The sequence below is a fragment of the Dendropsophus ebraccatus genome, chromosome 5 (assembly GCF_027789765.1).
Source record: "Dendropsophus ebraccatus isolate aDenEbr1 chromosome 5, aDenEbr1.pat, whole genome shotgun sequence".
Taxonomy (NCBI): domain Eukaryota; kingdom Metazoa; phylum Chordata; class Amphibia; order Anura; family Hylidae; genus Dendropsophus; species Dendropsophus ebraccatus.
The window spans coordinates 44,235,310-44,251,937 of record NC_091458.1 but is presented as its reverse complement, the minus strand read 5'-3'; the positions used below and the strand labels follow the sequence as shown (position 1 = coordinate 44,251,937).

General features: G+C 43.2%; 2 protein-coding genes across 8 annotated transcripts in view; one reads left to right on the top strand and one right to left on the bottom strand.

The window, feature by feature from the left end:
• Positions 1-562: 562 nt before the first annotated feature.
• DLEU7 (deleted in lymphocytic leukemia 7) lies at positions 563-15,107 on the bottom strand. 6 transcript variants are annotated; one of them, XM_069969990.1, is made up of 4 exons: positions 15,030-15,107; positions 7,341-7,394; positions 4,332-4,713; positions 563-1,054 (listed from the first exon to the last, which is right to left on the bottom strand). In XM_069969990.1, exons 3-4 carry the CDS (start codon positions 4,686-4,688, stop codon positions 848-850), a joined length of 564 nt encoding a protein of 187 aa, XP_069826091.1. In that variant the 5' UTR covers positions 4,689-4,713; positions 7,341-7,394; positions 15,030-15,107; the 3' UTR covers positions 563-847. The 6 variants fall into 6 exon arrangements, with proteins under 6 accessions (XP_069826091.1, XP_069826092.1, XP_069826090.1 ...); XM_069969991.1 differs by lacking the exon at positions 15,030-15,107 and adding an exon at positions 14,894-14,972 and having other exon boundaries at positions 4,332-4,716; XM_069969989.1 differs by lacking the exon at positions 15,030-15,107 and adding an exon at positions 14,894-14,972.
• RNASEH2B (ribonuclease H2 subunit B) overlaps positions 14,720-16,628 on the top strand; it is a 17,136-nt gene continuing 15,227 nt past the window's right edge. Inside the window, exons 1-2 of one of the 2 annotated variants that reach the window (XM_069969984.1) lie at positions 14,720-15,017; positions 16,342-16,413. In XM_069969984.1, the coding sequence (XP_069826085.1) occupies positions 14,954-15,017; positions 16,342-16,413 (136 nt within the window). In that variant the 5' untranslated portion in view covers positions 14,720-14,953. The remainder of the gene's footprint in view (positions 15,018-16,341; positions 16,414-16,628) is intronic. The other variant, XM_069969983.1, reaches the window with a different exon arrangement.

Genomic DNA, 16,628 nt, shown 5'->3' with positions numbered 1-16,628 from the left:
AGCCTGAGGCTGCATATACACGTCTATGATATATGCTCCGTAAGATGACTGTATATTATGTACTACGCTGTTCAGTTCCTCCAGATCTCCCGAACAGCTAAAGCTTTTTGCACATAGCCCCCTGACGCTCCATACTATGGACAACTTCTTGTGCCTACATATGGAGCTTTGTTAGGTCCCATGTGTGGAGATATTCTTCTCTATAAACAATGCCTCTGGGGATAAGCAACCGTGCCAACATTTCTAAAGCCAGATTCACATTGAATTTAAAAGAAGTAAGGTTCTCCCATTGAAATGGAGCAGCAGTGCATGCTGCCACTCTATTCATTGTCTATAGGAGCTTCTGGATGACAATGAATAGAGTAGCAGTGCTCATGTATGGCCGCAGTTCCATCCTGACAGGAGACTCAGGATTCTGTACTTGAGATGCAGGTATAAAAGTTATCCGTTATACTGTAGATAGGGTATATGTATATAGTGGTCGTACAGTTCCTATAACATACTAAAAATCTTACTGCAAAAAAAATCTTTCGCTTTAAAATAACACATGTATCATCATTGGTATGTCTCAATAAAATGTATTATAAAATTGTATACTGCAGATGGGCAGTACACATATTCCTCAGTGCCAATATATCAGACAACAGCCTAGAAAAATAAACCTGGGAAATGATTATCAAGCCTTATCAGAAGAACCACCAAGTCCATGTAGGCAGCAGGCAGTCCACAATGGATGTAAGTTATACCAATGGGCCATGTCCAGACCATGTCACAGCTTTGTTAGACAAAGAGAGCAGCATATTGTAACATAATAGTCAATAAATAAATTATAATATTCCCTCTGTTGTTAGTCCTCCCGGAGTTTGTGTAATATGAGTTTTAGCTGCTCCTGGACGGTTTCACAGAAATCACAAGTCTTATTGGTTATGTCCCAGGTCATGTTGGTGATGATTGCGGATAAACAATCCTGAGCTAGATTCAGATCTTGATCAAACCTCCGGTCATCGGTCTGGAGAGCCATATGTGTGCAGATGTTTCTGAACTCGATGCTGTCCTGGGAGAAAAGAGAAATCACACTTATTATGTCACTATTATACATAACCATCACACATTCAATGTCTTGATGCTGCTGTCCTGCTTTGCTCTCAGAATTGACATCGGGGAGTCGGGACCAACCTCAGGGCCCCCATTGATAACCTGCAAAAGTCCCTTTGGCTTTTTCCTTTTGTGCTTTTTTTTTCTACCCACAACATTACCACTTTATCAAAGGGGCTGGCACAGGGTGTTGATAAATGCCCATGTCAGATCACAGTGTCAGCATACTGACATCCATCAATACAGTCTAGAATACCAATGGTAAGTTCTATGTTCCCTAGTTAGCGGAGAGAGACGCTGAGCACACAAATGTGAAGGCATCCAGTTTATAGGAAACTTGATGTAGAAATAGATGTTTATTTTAAAGACAGGTGTAACAAGTATCTCTGCCATTAAGTCTTCATTACAGATGAGCCCTACTCGAGCATGCACTCGAGTCCAATTATTCGGCTTTTAAATACCAGTGACTAAAGAAGTTGAATGCAGCCCTAGGGACTCCTGGAAAACATGGATACAGCCTATGGCCTATGGCTGTATCCATGTTTTCCAGGACTCCCTAGTGATGCATCCAACTTCTTTAGCCATTGGTAATCAAATCGGACATGGTCGAGTAGCGCTCATCTCTAGTCTCCATACACATGGGAAAACTTTATTTTGACAAGGCAAGCAAACTGTGTAATGTCAATGGGGGCCTTCAAACCATCATTCAAGTTTACATCACATAACTAGCTGAGGCTACCAGAGATACAAACAGAACACCCCCCCCCCATAACTACCCCCAAACGCCTTCCCAAAAACAACCCCCACCCCACTCGCAGGAATAGGAACACTCTTGCACCACCTAACTGCCACACTAGGTTTAGTCTCTGATTTTAAGGGCTCCCAGTGAGCCTGCTATATCTGCTTTAAGATACCAGGATGTATTCCTGAAAGGAATCTCTGATTGATCCAAAAATGTTACTATAATTTTTTTCCATTTCCTAAAGAATGACCGTGCCCTAAGTTCCCTCGCCGGCTCAGCATCCAGCTGGTCCATCACTAAGTAACGTTTCATTTGAGCTAAAACATCATCTATGGAGGGCATGCCCCCGGTGAGCCACCTGGCTAGCAAACAACGTTTTGCCACCAAAATCCAAATATGCATAAGATGGACGATCGTCACATCAGCTGGCGATATGTGTAGGATGATGAGATGGGGGGTAAGCGGACAGGAGACTTGGAGTTTACTGTTTAACCACTCTAACAATGATTTCCAGACGGATTGAACTATGGGGCAGGAATATAGGCCGTGTTCCAAATCTGTGCCCACCTCCCCAAATTTTGGGCAGGCTATAATCCTGTCTGGATGTGACGGAGTTCTGGGAAATGTGAATTCATAGGTGGCATGGTGCATTATCCTGAACTGAGATTCCCTCCACTGTTCAGAAATAACAATAGATCTGACAGTATTCCAACCTTCAAGGGCCTTATCTAGGAGGTCGTCTAAGGGCCATTTATTTTCCCAATATCTAAGGATGGAAGAGGCTGAACCTTTAGTGACTGCGTCCCTTGTATAGGGTAGATAGGGAGTGTAGGGGAGTAGAAGCCGTGACATAGGAAGAGATGGGGTTAGTAGATAACTCAGCTGTTAGATTACGCAGGCGGGAATTAAGAAAACTATAGATCTGGTTATAGGCCAAGAAGTGGCCAGGGCCCAGCTCAAACTTCGCCTGCAGCTCCAGGAGCTGCTTTTGTTTTAAGGGAGAAGAGCATTTATGCCCGCTTTTTCTCAATTCAAAACACATAAATGCTAGGCTGTCTATGGTGGGATTGGTAGAGAGAACTGTGCATGTGCACCTTTATAGAGAGAGGGAGATAAGTGCTTATCTCCTATGTGATAAACATGGAGTGTACTGGATTTCAGCACTCTATGGGCCCTATTACATGGGACGATTATTGTACGAAAAATCGTTATATTGTTCGAATTTAAACGATAATCGTTCTGTGTAATTGCAGGCAATGATCGAAAAATTGTTTGTGTTTCGTTGATCGTTGATTTAGATCTGAACCTAAAATTATTGTTAATTGTTCGCTGTAATTACACATTTGTTCACTAATCATTCAGTGTAATTGCACATTGTTCATTGTTTTCCTGGGATCAGAAGGAGTAAACGATCATAGTAACGACTGCAATAACGATCATAGTAACGACCGTAACTAACGACTATTGTTCTGTGTAATATGGTGAATGATTTCATGTTAACGATAAACAATCTCCTTTGTGATCGTTTATCGTTAAAAATCGCTCAGTGTAATAGGACCATATGCCTGCTGTCTGGAGGACATACAAGCTGAGCTATACACTGACAGGTATATAATATATATGGTCACTCTCTCTCTCCACAGATTATGGCTATGTTCACACATAGTATTTCCTTCAGTCTTTTGGTCAGTCTTTTTTCAACCAAAACCAGGAGTGGGTTGAAAAAACAAACAGTGCAAATCTTTCCATTTTGCCCTTTCAATTCTAATCCTGGTTTTGGTTGAAAAAAATACAGACCAAAAGACTGACGGAAATACTGTGTGTGAACATAGCCTAAGACAGTCTTTTGGCTCAGTCCCATTGAAATAGGTGTATTTGGACAATTTTTTCTCAAGTGCCACCTGGTAGGTAACAATGTAGACACAAATTAAGGCTGTGTTTACCTTAAAATTATGTCAATTACTGTCAAAATGGGATGCTGACGTATATAAGCACATAAATTAGACATGGACTCCATTGGGGTCACTTCCCGCACGTATACATATGTTTACCTAGAATACTACACTTTTGAGTCCGAGCAAATGCACATGCATTTGGGGTATATTTCCAGATAATTTTTGCACCTATAGAGGCTATTCTGACAATAATAATATTCTGGGGTATTACTATTTAAAAGGGTTTTCCAGGCAGAATAGTTTTATCACCTACAAAAATTATAGAGCCATCTGCTGCTGGCTAGGTTCATTGTGTATACTGACACAACAGCTCTACCAAATAGATGGTAGGGGTGCCAGGTGCTTGGAAAGCCCATTGAAGCATTTTGCTAATACTGTCTGTAAATAGGCGTTAAGGCACAGCAGGTCATACACAATTTATATGTATATAGTATATGATGGATGGATAGATAGATAGATAGATAGATAGATAGATAGATAGATAGATATTAGTAATGCCCCCCACTCCATCATGTGAACCCTAGGTGATTTGTACTCACTTTGAGTTGTATAGACAATTGATGGTCGAAATGCAAATGGTCCAGAATAGTTTCTTCCACCGTTAGAAGTGATAACGTTGACCGCGCAACTCTGGAAAGACGATTTCTTGAAGCCTTTTGTGCCAGTGTAAGTGATCTGGTAGAAGAGATTGATGCAGTGTCTGACCCTTCTGATTCCAGCTCTAGATCAGCCAGTGTGGCAGGGGGTCTGGTGTAGCACAGGCTGCTGCCTGATGCCCCCTCCACAATGTATATGTTGTCGCACCTTATGCCCCGTTCCTCCAGAAGAGTGACCAGAGTGGTGAAGGCTTTGGCTTGGTGACTGAGCACATCTCTTACTAGTGCTGGTCCAGGCATATCCAGCGTGTCTTCCTCTTCTCAGCTGCTGAGTGCAAATGAATAGAGAAATGAGAGTAGCCTGACTTTATTCCAAGATCTCAGCATGTGGTCCACGCTGTAACATGAGCCACTGGCTGACCTTTGTTCTATCACACAGCCAGGGTAGGATGCTCCCTTTAGTAGGCAGAAAGTGCCTGCAATCATTTTCATGTTGCATAAGATTATATTACAGGAACCTGCTTTATCTTATCTGACGCTGCAGATTCATAGGGAAGTTGCTGCACTTCACACAAGTCATGAGGCTGAAGGACAGATCCTCTTCAATGTTATTCTAGGGGCATGTGTCCTTGTCACTGCTCATTCATATCCTATATTCTAAACCAATGAATTATTGTATGTTCTTAGTTGTGTTTTATCAATGGGTTATCTACCTGTCAATGAAGACATTGTACTGTACCGCTTATGTTTTACTAAAATCTTACTATATAGCCCATGTTAGAGGGAAGCTGGTAATTTTTTTTATAGATTGTAAGCCCTCGTGGGAAGGGTCCTCTTCCCCCATGTACCAGTCTGCCATTTGCCTTCATGTAATGTGTTTTGATCTTGTAATGTTCCTGTTTGTTGCCCCTGTCGCCTGTATAGCGCTCTGGAATTAAGGGGGCTCTATAAATAAATAATAATAATTGTTTGTAGATATGTGATGATAATTCCATTCAGTTGTGTTGAAATTTATTTACAATCTACAAAGGATAACTGACAGCTGAATCCTTATTTAGCTGGCAGCTATCTTCCCCTAAAACTTTATATGCATGCATGCTCAGCTCTACCGAGTGTGCAAGTGTGGAGGAGGCTTATCTCCTAGAAGACAAAAGTATTTAGTAGTTGAACTCTAACATTGTTAGTCATTTGTTTTTACCAATTTAGGCTGCGTTCACACTACGTATATTTCAGTCAGTATTGTGGTCCTCATATTGCAACCAAAACCAGGAGTGGATTAAAAACACAGAAAGGATCTGTTCACACAATGTTGTAATTGAGTGGATGGCCGTCATATAATGGCAAATATTTGCTGTTATTTTAGAACAACGGCTGTTATATTGAAATAATGGCCGTTATTTACTGTTATATGGCGGCCATCCACTCAATTTCACCATTGTGTGAACAGATCCTTTCTGTGTTTTTAATCCACTCCTGGGTTTGGTTGCAATATGAGGACCACAATACTGACTGAAATATACATAGTGTGAACGCAGCCTAAGGCTAGGTTCACACTACGTATATGTCCGGCCGCATACTTTTCGCGGCCAGACATATACGTATGAAACTCCGGCCGGGACTTTACGCAAGTTGCGGCCGGATACGTACGGACCGCGAACTTACGCCCATAGCGTACTTACGCTTCCCGAGCGCTCTTCGTAGCGATCTAACAGCGGTCTTTTACTTGGAAATCTTCGCCTAGCCCCGGACACCCCACAGAACCTTTTGGATCGGAACAAAAAGCTGGCAAAATGAAGAAATCACCACTACGTACGGGACCGCATGTTACGCTACAGGCGTAAGTTACGGCATTTCCGTCCCGAAATAATGGTCTGGTTAATTTTTTACGGCGCCTCATTAGATCTGGGCGTAAGTTCGTACGTAGTGTGAACTGTGCGCCCGTAGATCGTATACTTTACATTGTACGCAAACTACGTAAGTTTCCGGCTGCTTATTCACGGAACACGCTACGGCCGGAAACTTACGTAGTGTGAACGTAGCCTTATACTGTAAGATTTAAATTGGGAAGCCCCTATACACATTGGATGGTCAGCTGGTCCTAGATCAGTGGGTTTGGCTTACACTTAAAGGGAAGGTGTTATCAATTTTTAATTTTACTATTGATTTTATAAAATAATCCTTTAACTCTTTAAATTCTGGCCACTAAACCAACCACTAAGTTGTTATTTCCTGTTTTGTACACATCTCTTTACAGCAGTGTCCTTCTTATCATCACAGACCGGATTATAGTGAAAGGTGATACAAGTGTATATGAAAGGTAGATAACAGAAGCACACACTGCTGCTGAGGAATGACTTCTGGATAGATCACAAACCATGTCCAGGAAACATTTTCATTGTAGTGACTAGGGTCTAGATGAGTCTATTATGTCTATTTCCATGTAATGTAAAGTATATCCCAAAATGCTGTTAGAAACAGCTCAGGCAATATGGCTGCCCCAATCATGTACCAAAAGAATTACAAATAAAAAATGTAAACAAACATTTGAATAAAACAACATCTCAGTATGTTACTAGTCAGTAAAAAAAAAAGTAAAATCTAGGTGACACTTTACCATTAGGAATTTGCATCTCCTACCTTATATCACCATAGTTGGAGACTGAAGATCATCATATGATCCTGGTGCTGCTGTCTGATCTCTCTACATGTGTATGACACAAGATTAGCGTACGGCTGTTACTCAGCTCAGATAATTATATTCTGCTTTATCATGAAGGTGTAGTGTAAATAAAACCAGCTAACACAACTGGTTAGGGGAGTACAGCAATGGGCTGAGTGTGTGCTCCGAAAGATTCATCACTAAAACGTGAAGGGAGGGTAAATAGGGCAGTACCCATTAGACACGATGGAATTTCATAACAGATTGTTTGCACTGCCATTCAGTTTACTGACCTGTAAAATTACTGACACACTGCATCATGTAAGTGGCTGACCATATTACTGCTCCTGTAAAAAAATATATATAAAAAAAAAAATATATGAACAAAAACTTTTCATCACATCCTTTGCTGTGAAAGCACAGACACATTATACACTTAGCTGATGGCTTATTGTGACATTTACATGTGATCCATTTACACCATTTGGGCAGTGCTTCATAATATGTTCATGGTGCAGATACAGTCAATCTTACAAATGCTTTCTCTCAGTATACAGGGGATATGGATAGTATGAATGTATGTATATATGTGTTACTCATAAACACCAGCTGTCCACTATTGGATCGACGGGGTCTCCTCTCCCTCCAGCCTCTTTCTTGCTTTTGTCCTGTTGACAAAAGGAAGGGACAATGAAAGGTTCATGTTAAAGGGGTTTTCTGGCCTCTGGTGACAAAGTAGTTTAGAGGCAGGCAATGGATGCAAAAAAAAAAAACAACATCCAGCAGTCATGTGCATTTCTTGCTGCACTGCTGAGGCCAGTGATGTGACTGAATACAACGTTCCAATGCAGAGTTCATTGGGACGGCATCAGAGCATTTTTGACAGGCAGTTGGTACCAGCTTCTGAGCTAGCGGAGAGTGACAATGGTTCTAGCGCGCCTAATCAGATAGAGGAAACAGCTGTTACATTATAGATGAACATATATTTCATATGCACTAAGACATACAGTAAATATAGAAATAGACCAAAATAAAAGACCAAAAAAAATTGTCGGTTAACTAAACAAACAAACTGTGCTGGATGAAGAAGACAAGTCAATGGAAAGCTGTGTAGAGGTCATAAACAAACTTTATTGTGTGCCTACATGAAAGTTTTAACATGCACCGTAATGTTATTCTATTATCCATTATGCATAATCTGCACAATTTAGAAGACATACAATGCATTTTGAATTTGCTCTGCTTGAAATTCTGTGCAAATTTTGTAGTGTGAACTGACCCTAAGGCTATGGTCGGACACAGTATTTTGGACAATTTTCTGAGTTGTAAAGCATCTGAAAAAAATGGAAGGAAAAAAAAGACCAAAAGCAAAAACTACAGGAAAAAAAAAACTAAGTGACATATGGTCCCATCTTTCAGCCATTTTTGGGTTATTTTGTGAGACTCAAAACCAGCTGAAAAAAAGCTATGTGGAAACATAATCTCAAGCCTATGTTCACACATCATTTCTGGGTCTTGTTTTGAAGCTCACGCACAGGCTCCAATAGTACTACTGGACTCATTTCTGAAGTGATATGATCCTGACGCTGCATAATCCATGGACTCTAGGGTGTGTGAAACTATGCAGCTAACTCAGTGACTTCCCAGCATTATGTATCATTATGATGCAGGGAGCACCAAAAGTTTTTGAATCTTCGCAGGACTGTACTGACACAGCCCCAAAGCTGTGTCAGTATGGTACTGCAAAGATTTCAACAGTTTCACGGCTTCTAGCATCATAATGATACATGATGAGAGCCCGTGGATTACAAAGCATGGGAATTAGAGTATGTGCACACTATGGAATCCCAGTGTATCACCCGCCGAGGATTCTTCAGCTCGCCCATGCTCGCACCTCTCTGCTGGTCCCATAGGCTTTATTCTATGGTTTGCCAGATTCTGCCATCCCCCCGAAGAATGAGTGGGCAGGCGGACGCCAGAATATGGCATACCATAGAATAAAGCCTATGGAACCAGCAGAGACGGGCGTGCGTGGGCGAGCTGCAGAATCCTCGGCGGGTTATACACTGGGATTCCGTTGTGTGCACATACCCTAAGGCCTTAGTGGTTTTATCAGTATACCAAGTGACACAAACTGAGAGTTCACAGTAGTTTATATCATTTGGCTCTCTTCAACTGATAGTATGTAACAGCTCAGAACTGCCACAATGTTCGTATGCGCGCCTCACTGGGACCAATCCCAAAGTCCATAAATCAAACCAGAAATAAAGTCCATGGCAGCAGTGTTTTTTTTAAACCACACGTTGGTGAACCTTTATAACGCTAATGCGACGCTTCAGTAGGACGTTTCAAGCAGTGAGAAAGGTTCAACGGCCATGGTTTAACACAGTAACTGAAGAATCTAATATTTATACGCTAAGAGCTAAACAAAGTGGCATGTAATTTCCTAGGCTGACCATACACTAGTGAATGCGGATGACTATTTTCTAGACAATTTGTCATTTACTGTACGTCTGGACTTTGAGGTTGTTGTTTTAAAAACAAATCCAAAGGTTGCAGTTATAGGACACAGGTCAATCTCTGCTGAGATCTGTGGCCTGGTCTGGACTACCACTGAACAACCTTTCAACTACAGCAGCGGGCATCCACAAATCCAGCATGGCAGATGGACTTTTCAGGTATCTGCGTTCAGTGGGCATCTATAATGAAAAGTCGGTAATGAGTAGCAGAAAGTTGTCCAAAGTCTCTAATGTATGGTTAGATTTACTATGGGATCTTGTGGATGGCTGTGTACTTGCTGATTAGTTATGTAGTTGTCATCATTTAGTTCCACATCATCCTTTTCCCAGTCTCGGCAGCAGCCCTCCTTTACATTTTGTAACATGAAGTCCCCACCACATATTTATAGGACTATTCCACACATCTTATTTATCATTTGAATATTATTATTATTACGGTGATTTGCATATACATAAAAATAGCTGCAATGATGAAAAATGTGTGCAATAGTAATGCTAGTTATATGGCAACACCCTGGGTGTGTTCAGCAACTATGAGAGCGATGACACAGGAATCTGCTTCATAATGAAAATACAAATTGAGGTCATGTGTTAAAGACTTCCACATTCCAAGACATGTCCAGTTTATAAAGGGAAGTGCATCCATATGGACTTCACGTAACTAAAAAAGCCTGAGAATCTGGCGGTCAGGGTTAAAAATCATTGATCTCTTTTTCTCCAGACCAACCTGTCTCCTTTATTGCCAATTTCCATCCACCTCGTGTTGCTCATACACCTTATGCTGGGTTTACACGGAACGATTATCGTTCGAATTTGCAAGATAACAATCGAATTCGACCGATAATCGTACGTGTAAACGCAGCGAACGATCGAACGCCGAGCGAGAAATCGTTCATTTTGATCTTTTATCTTGTTCTTAAATCGTTGTTCGCAAAAAATTCGCCGATCGTTCCGTGTAAACAGTCGTCGCGCGAAATTCCGCCGGCCGGCTGGCCCCCCGCTCATCGGCAGCCCCTGCGCCGGCTTGATCGCCGCCCCAATTGCCGCCGCCGCTCCGATTGTCCCCCCCCCGCCGCCGCTCAGGCCACGAGCATACGTTACCTGCTCTGCGTGGCAGGTCTTCGAAATCCCCAGCTCCCCTCTTCAGTGCATTGATTGGCTGATGAGGTGAGTCGGGAATTTCAAATACCTCCTCTTCAGCCAATCAGTGCTAAAGAGGAGCACTGATTGGCTGAAGAGGAGCTGTTTGAAATTCCCGGCTCACCTCTTCAGCCAATCAATGCACTGAAGAGGGGAGCCGGGGATTTCGAAGACCTGCTACGCGGAGCAGGTAACGTATGCTCATGGCGGGGGCGATTGGAGCAGCGGGGGCGATCGGAGCGGCGGGGGTGGCGATCGGGGCAGCGCAGGGGGCTGCGGTTGACCGTGGGGCCTGGCTGCGGATGAGCGGGGGGCCGGGCTGCGGATGAGCGGGGGGGCGGGCTGCAGGCGCGCGATCGCAAAACGGTTGCAAAACGATTTTTCCGTACGATGTATCGTACCGTCTAAACGCTGATCGTTATGAAAAAAATCGTTACTCCGACATCGTTAATCGTACGATCGGGCCAATTATCGTTTCGTGTAAACCCAGCGTTAGGGTCTATTTACACAGAAAGATTATCTGACAGATTATCTGCCAAAGATTTGAAGCCAAAGCCAGAAACAGACTATAAACAGAGATCAGGGCCTGAGATTTCTCCTCTTTTCAAATCCATTCCTGACTTTGGCTTCAAATCTTTGGCAGATAATCTGTCAGATAATCTTTCTGTGTAAATGGACCCTACTAAAGTCACAATGATTTTGGCCAACTCTCCAAAATGTATGGCGGCGTCCCAACTCTCCGCCAACAGATGATGTGTGTGGAGGAAGGGTGGGAGGTGTTGGATTTTTACCACCTGACCTATTTTTCTGGGAGTCATAATTTGACATCAGAGCTGTCTCGCTGCGGCTCACCCGTCCCATCTCCAAACGTTCCAAACGTTCACATCTCTCCTGACAACAAGAGAGATATTTGTCAGCTGAACGATCGTTTGTCCGGCAGTTTTTGAAAGTGTATGGCCATCTATAGTTACAATATTTAACTGAATTTGTGCATACTTCCCACTGTTTTGTTACAGGAAGATACGCCTCTAGAGGTCAACCGTGCCAAACACGTGCTTATACAATATCCTGTTATGGTGGCAACAATACACAATGCACCTAAATAGCACTGCAGCCTTCTTATGTCACATCAAAGCAATATATAGTACTGGTAAAATTGAAGAAGGGCTTATAATAGAGCAAGAGCTCTGGTCTTTATTGATCCTAGAGAGAATGTAACTGGTCAATCTCACTACTCCCATTTGCCTCAAAACTCCTTGAACAACATGTCTGCCTAAAACTGTCCTCCTATCTCTCCTTCACTGTTGAGTGGAGTTGCTGAACTGTTCGGGTACTATGGCGGTGTCCTTATTTTTCAGGACTCCCTAAGGCGGAATCTAACCTCTTAAGATGCTGGGAGTCAAATGCCAAGCATTTGGGTTCAGAGAACTGTGATCTATTTGCGTAACAGTCACTGATAAATTTGTTTTAAAATTATCCTTAAAAATTGCATCTAAACCTATACTGTATAGGTCTTTAATTTTGGATGCTTAAAAAGAACCTGTCAATCCTGGAGAGCCCCCCAAACTTACCCTATCCCTGGATACAGTCCCCCCATACTTAACCCATCCTGTCGGTCCTGCCATGGGGATATGGCTGCCCGCTCATCTGTGCGCCTAATATGCAAATGAGCGGAGGTGAGTTCGATGTTCATAAGAAAATCACTGCTCCTATGGATGTCGGACTCATATTTACTACTTTGCATGTTGAGAGTGCAGATGAGGGGACGGCCATATCTTGGATGTAGCCCTAGGCAGGGCTTGTGGCACCCATCTCACGCTTATCTCTTAACAAATATTGCGTACCTAAAGTAGTCAATCTGTAAATGTGAATTATTAAAGAGGTTGTCTGGTGCCACACTTAGGGCCCTATTCCACCGGACGATTATCGTTTGTATAATCGTTAAGAATTAACAATCTCAAATGACCGCTATTGCGAAAGACCTGAAAACGTTCACTCATTTCCATGGAACGATAATCGTTACTTACGATCGTAATTGCAAGTTTTTTCTTCGCTATTTATTCGCTATTGCGTTCGTATCTATTGCAAACGACCGAACGATGTCTTCAATGCGAACGATTTGCGAACGTTTTGCAAAAGAGCAACGATAAAAATAGGTCCAGGTCTTATAAAGCGATCGACGATTTCTCGTTCGGTCGTTAATTGTTAACTGCATTTCAACCGAACGATTATCGTTTAGATTCGAACGATTTAACGATAATCTGAACTATAATCGTCCGGTGGAATAGGGCCCTTAGTCTTGCATTAAAAAAAAATAAAAGTTACTTAATACTCTGATCCCCTGCAGCATCAACCTTGATGGTTCCCACTAAGCAGTCCTTCCTGCTTCCAGCTTAATACGTAGGAAACATTAACTAAGCCAATCAGGCTGTTAATAAATATGTTGCATCCATAGGGTGCCTTTATGTGGCCCTATCGGGTCTTGCAAGGACGCATGCCAGCGAAGATCAGCAAGATCAGATAGTTTGCAGTGCCTTAGGAAGGTCAGAGTAGTCAAGCAGCCAGGCCTTTTATTGTTTGTGTGGTCATCTGGATATATTTCTATCTGCCGCACATCCTGTTTACACAAGAATATGTGCAGCTAATAGCGGTAGAGTAGAAATCCTGCACAAAATCAATCAATGCATACAGCCGAGGATCGGGCATTTTTCCGCTCCTTGGCTGACCGTTGTCACTTTTACGCTGGCAGATTACTGGCCAAAGGAGCGTTTGAAGCACGTGTGAAAGGGGTTTTAGACTTTCTAGTCTTAATTCAGTGTTTGTTGGCTTAAAGGGGTTATCCAGCACTACAAAAATATGGCCACTTTCTTCCAGAGACAGCCCCACTCTTGTGGGTCTTGCTGCTCAGTTCCAATGAAGTGAATGGAGCTTAATTGCAAACCGCACCTGAACTGGAGACAAGAGTTGTGCTGTCTCTGAAAGAAAGTGGCCATGTTTTTGTAGCACTGGATAACCCCTTGGCACATTTGGGAGTACAGTGTCGCACCTTAGGCCACACCCCTTCTGTTGGACACTGGGGAACAGTTTCTAAAAAGTGCCTGTCATAAAAAGTGAAAGTTCTCCATAGTTGATACCTTCCATTGGCTAAATGACCATCCAACGAAAATATATGAGTTCATGTGTGGACTGAAGGTCACGTCGTTTCAATGTAACGTCTCACAGCGTCACATTTGGAAAATTTTGGTTCACACAGCAATTGTATGAATCAGCAGCACAGAGCAGCCAGAACATCAGAAAATAGGAGCGCCCAGTATGGTGGAATCCAGTTATGAAAAATGAGTGGGAAGTGGGAAGAAGGCATTTATTTTAGTCTGTGTTCACACACTGCATTTTTTTCTATCGATTGAAGTCAATGAGAGACATGGGACTGTATTGTTTAAACCAGAGAACAAAACCTAGTGTGAACACAGCCTTATACCTCTGTGTCTGCACTATTGTACTAATAACGCACACACTCACATATGATGCCCACTGCCCCTCAGTCTACCAGTACCACCAGTGCCCACCGCATCTCAGTCTACCAGTACCACTGCCCCTCAGTCTACCAGTACCACCAGTGCCCACCGCACCTCAGTCTACCAGTACCACTGCCCCTCAGTCTACCAGTACCCACTGCCCCTCAGTCTACCAGTACCACTGCCCCTCAGTCTACCAGTACCACCAGTGCCCACTGCCCCTCAGTCTACCAGTACCACCAGTGCCCACTGCCCCTCAGTCTACCAGTACCACCAGTGCCCACTGCCCCTCAGTCTACCAGTACCCTCATGCACAGCACACTACCCCTCAGTCTATCAGTATCACCCCCAGCACACTGCCCCTCAGTCTATCAGTATCACCCCAGCACACTACCCCTCAGTCTATGACCCCTCCCTCGCTGCTTCCTCCACAGTGTGACAGGAAGCCGGCAACTAACTGCGTCCTGCAACACTGTAAAGCACCGAGCGGAAGCTACCATTACTCCCTTGTGGGGGTGGCCAAATTAATTCTTGACCAGACCAGCGCATGAAAACATCGAACAATGTATTATACGGATAACAGGGTATGTGTCCTGCAGCACTAGGCTTGGTGACGGTTCATTACTACAAATATCGATAAAACAAGAGACCTGCTCCCCCCCCCCGCTCTACCTATTGGTACGAGCCCAGAGCGCGCCAAGTTTCTGCGGGCCGGTGAACTGCTGCTGCACCATGCCGCCCAGGAGGAAGAAGCTCGGGGACGTGCACGGCGACCAGTGGGTGCTCATAGCGCCAGGTACGCACACACCTGCTCATACGTGTTTGTTTACATTGTGCGTCTTTACTTCCGCCTTGTCTCTGCGGTATATAAGCGTTATAGTTACAGAGCTGTAACTGTTTTGTCCCATTAGCAGCTGGATGGTGCTTGCTTTCTATAGTAACAGGGAGGCCAACAAAATGACAAAACACATGGGGGACTGGTGCAAAGGAAATGGTGAAAGTTGTTAGTAATAGCAGCCAATCAGGGCGCAGCTTTCATTTGCTGAAGAGCTAAACTATGAGAACTGGAATCTGATTGGCTGCTCCACATCTCACCTAGCATTGCACTGATTGGTTAATGTGTGCAACGCCAAAGGTTGTGGTTGAAGCATACCTGTAATAAAAAAAAAAAAAAAACATAAAACGACTCACCGATACCCGCACCAAATAGAATAAGCAGAAAGCGCTGCACTTCCCCACTGCCGATCATCCCCACCCAGGTAGCTCTGTTATAAGTCTATGGGGCTGCCTGGAAGTACAGTACAGTGCTCTTAGCTTATTCTCATGTGGTATCGGTGAGAGATTTTGTTTATTCTTTAACCAAAATGTTTTGCCCTGCTGGTGATAGATAGTACCCAGGTTGTTGTTGCACTTGTTGGGGTATTCTGTAAGGTTCCGTTCACACGGAGCAAAACTGGCGGAATTCTGCGGTGGAATGTCCATTCTTCATCGCGGAGAGAGGAGGCACGCGAAACTATAGACTGTCATTATGACAGGAAGACCAGCAGAATTCTGCGGTGGAGAATTCCGCCAGTTTTGTGAACGGAGCCTAACCCTGACTGTGTTCCCTTCATCCTATTATGTAGTAATTTTACAGGTCATGTTTTGAGGATTTCCTTAGTATTTCACAGGTGATATAATTATCCTCAGTGCATCAGGTATTAGCACAGGTGATCTTTGTATGGGAAATCCTCAAACCATGACCTGTTGGTGAGGCCTGAGGACTGGAATTGAGAAGCACTGATTTAGGGTCCATTTACACACACAGATACCTGTCAGATTTTTGCAGCCAAAACCAGAAATGGATTTAAAAAAAAAAGAGAAATCTCAGTCTTTTCTTTATGACCTGTTCCCTGTTTATAGTCCATTCCTGGCTTTGGCTGCAAAAATCTGTCAGATAATCTGTGTGTGTAAACTGACCCTTAGTTCATCTGTACTTGTAGAATTTACACATTAGATCTGCAGAGCCCACCCATATGGCCAGCTGACCATCTAATCCCCCCCTCCCCCGGCAGCAGATGTTAATCCGGTAATAAATTATGTAGACAGAAACTTGTGTAACTTCTTTAATTTACTTACAGATTCCCTTAAAGATGATGCAAAAAAGCCAAGTGGTAAAACCTTGTTTGCAAAATTGCGCAGTCCTCTGACAGGTATAGTAGGCTTCATATTTCCTTATTCTTGTCCTCAGCTCTTCCGTTAAGGGACTGTTGTAGTTACTATGGTTAAAAAGCAACAACTGATTTAAACACTTTGCATTTGACGCCCGGTGGCTGAAGAAGTTGGATGCAGCCCTTATGATGTGTTTACACAGACAGATTTATAGCCAGGAACAGGCTATAAGCAGGAAACAGGTCAGAAAGGAAAG

What these genes read in the sequence shown, in the direction of transcription:
- DLEU7 (XM_069969990.1), bottom strand. Translation starts at nt 4,688, where the DNA reads ATGCCTGGACCAGCACTAGTAAGAGATGTGCTCAGTCACCAAGCCAAA. An exon ending in AATTGTCTATACAACTCAAA is followed by an intron (nt 1,055 to 4,331) that starts GTGAGTACAAAT and finishes CTTTTCTCCCAG; the next exon opens with GACAGCATCGAGTTCAGAAA.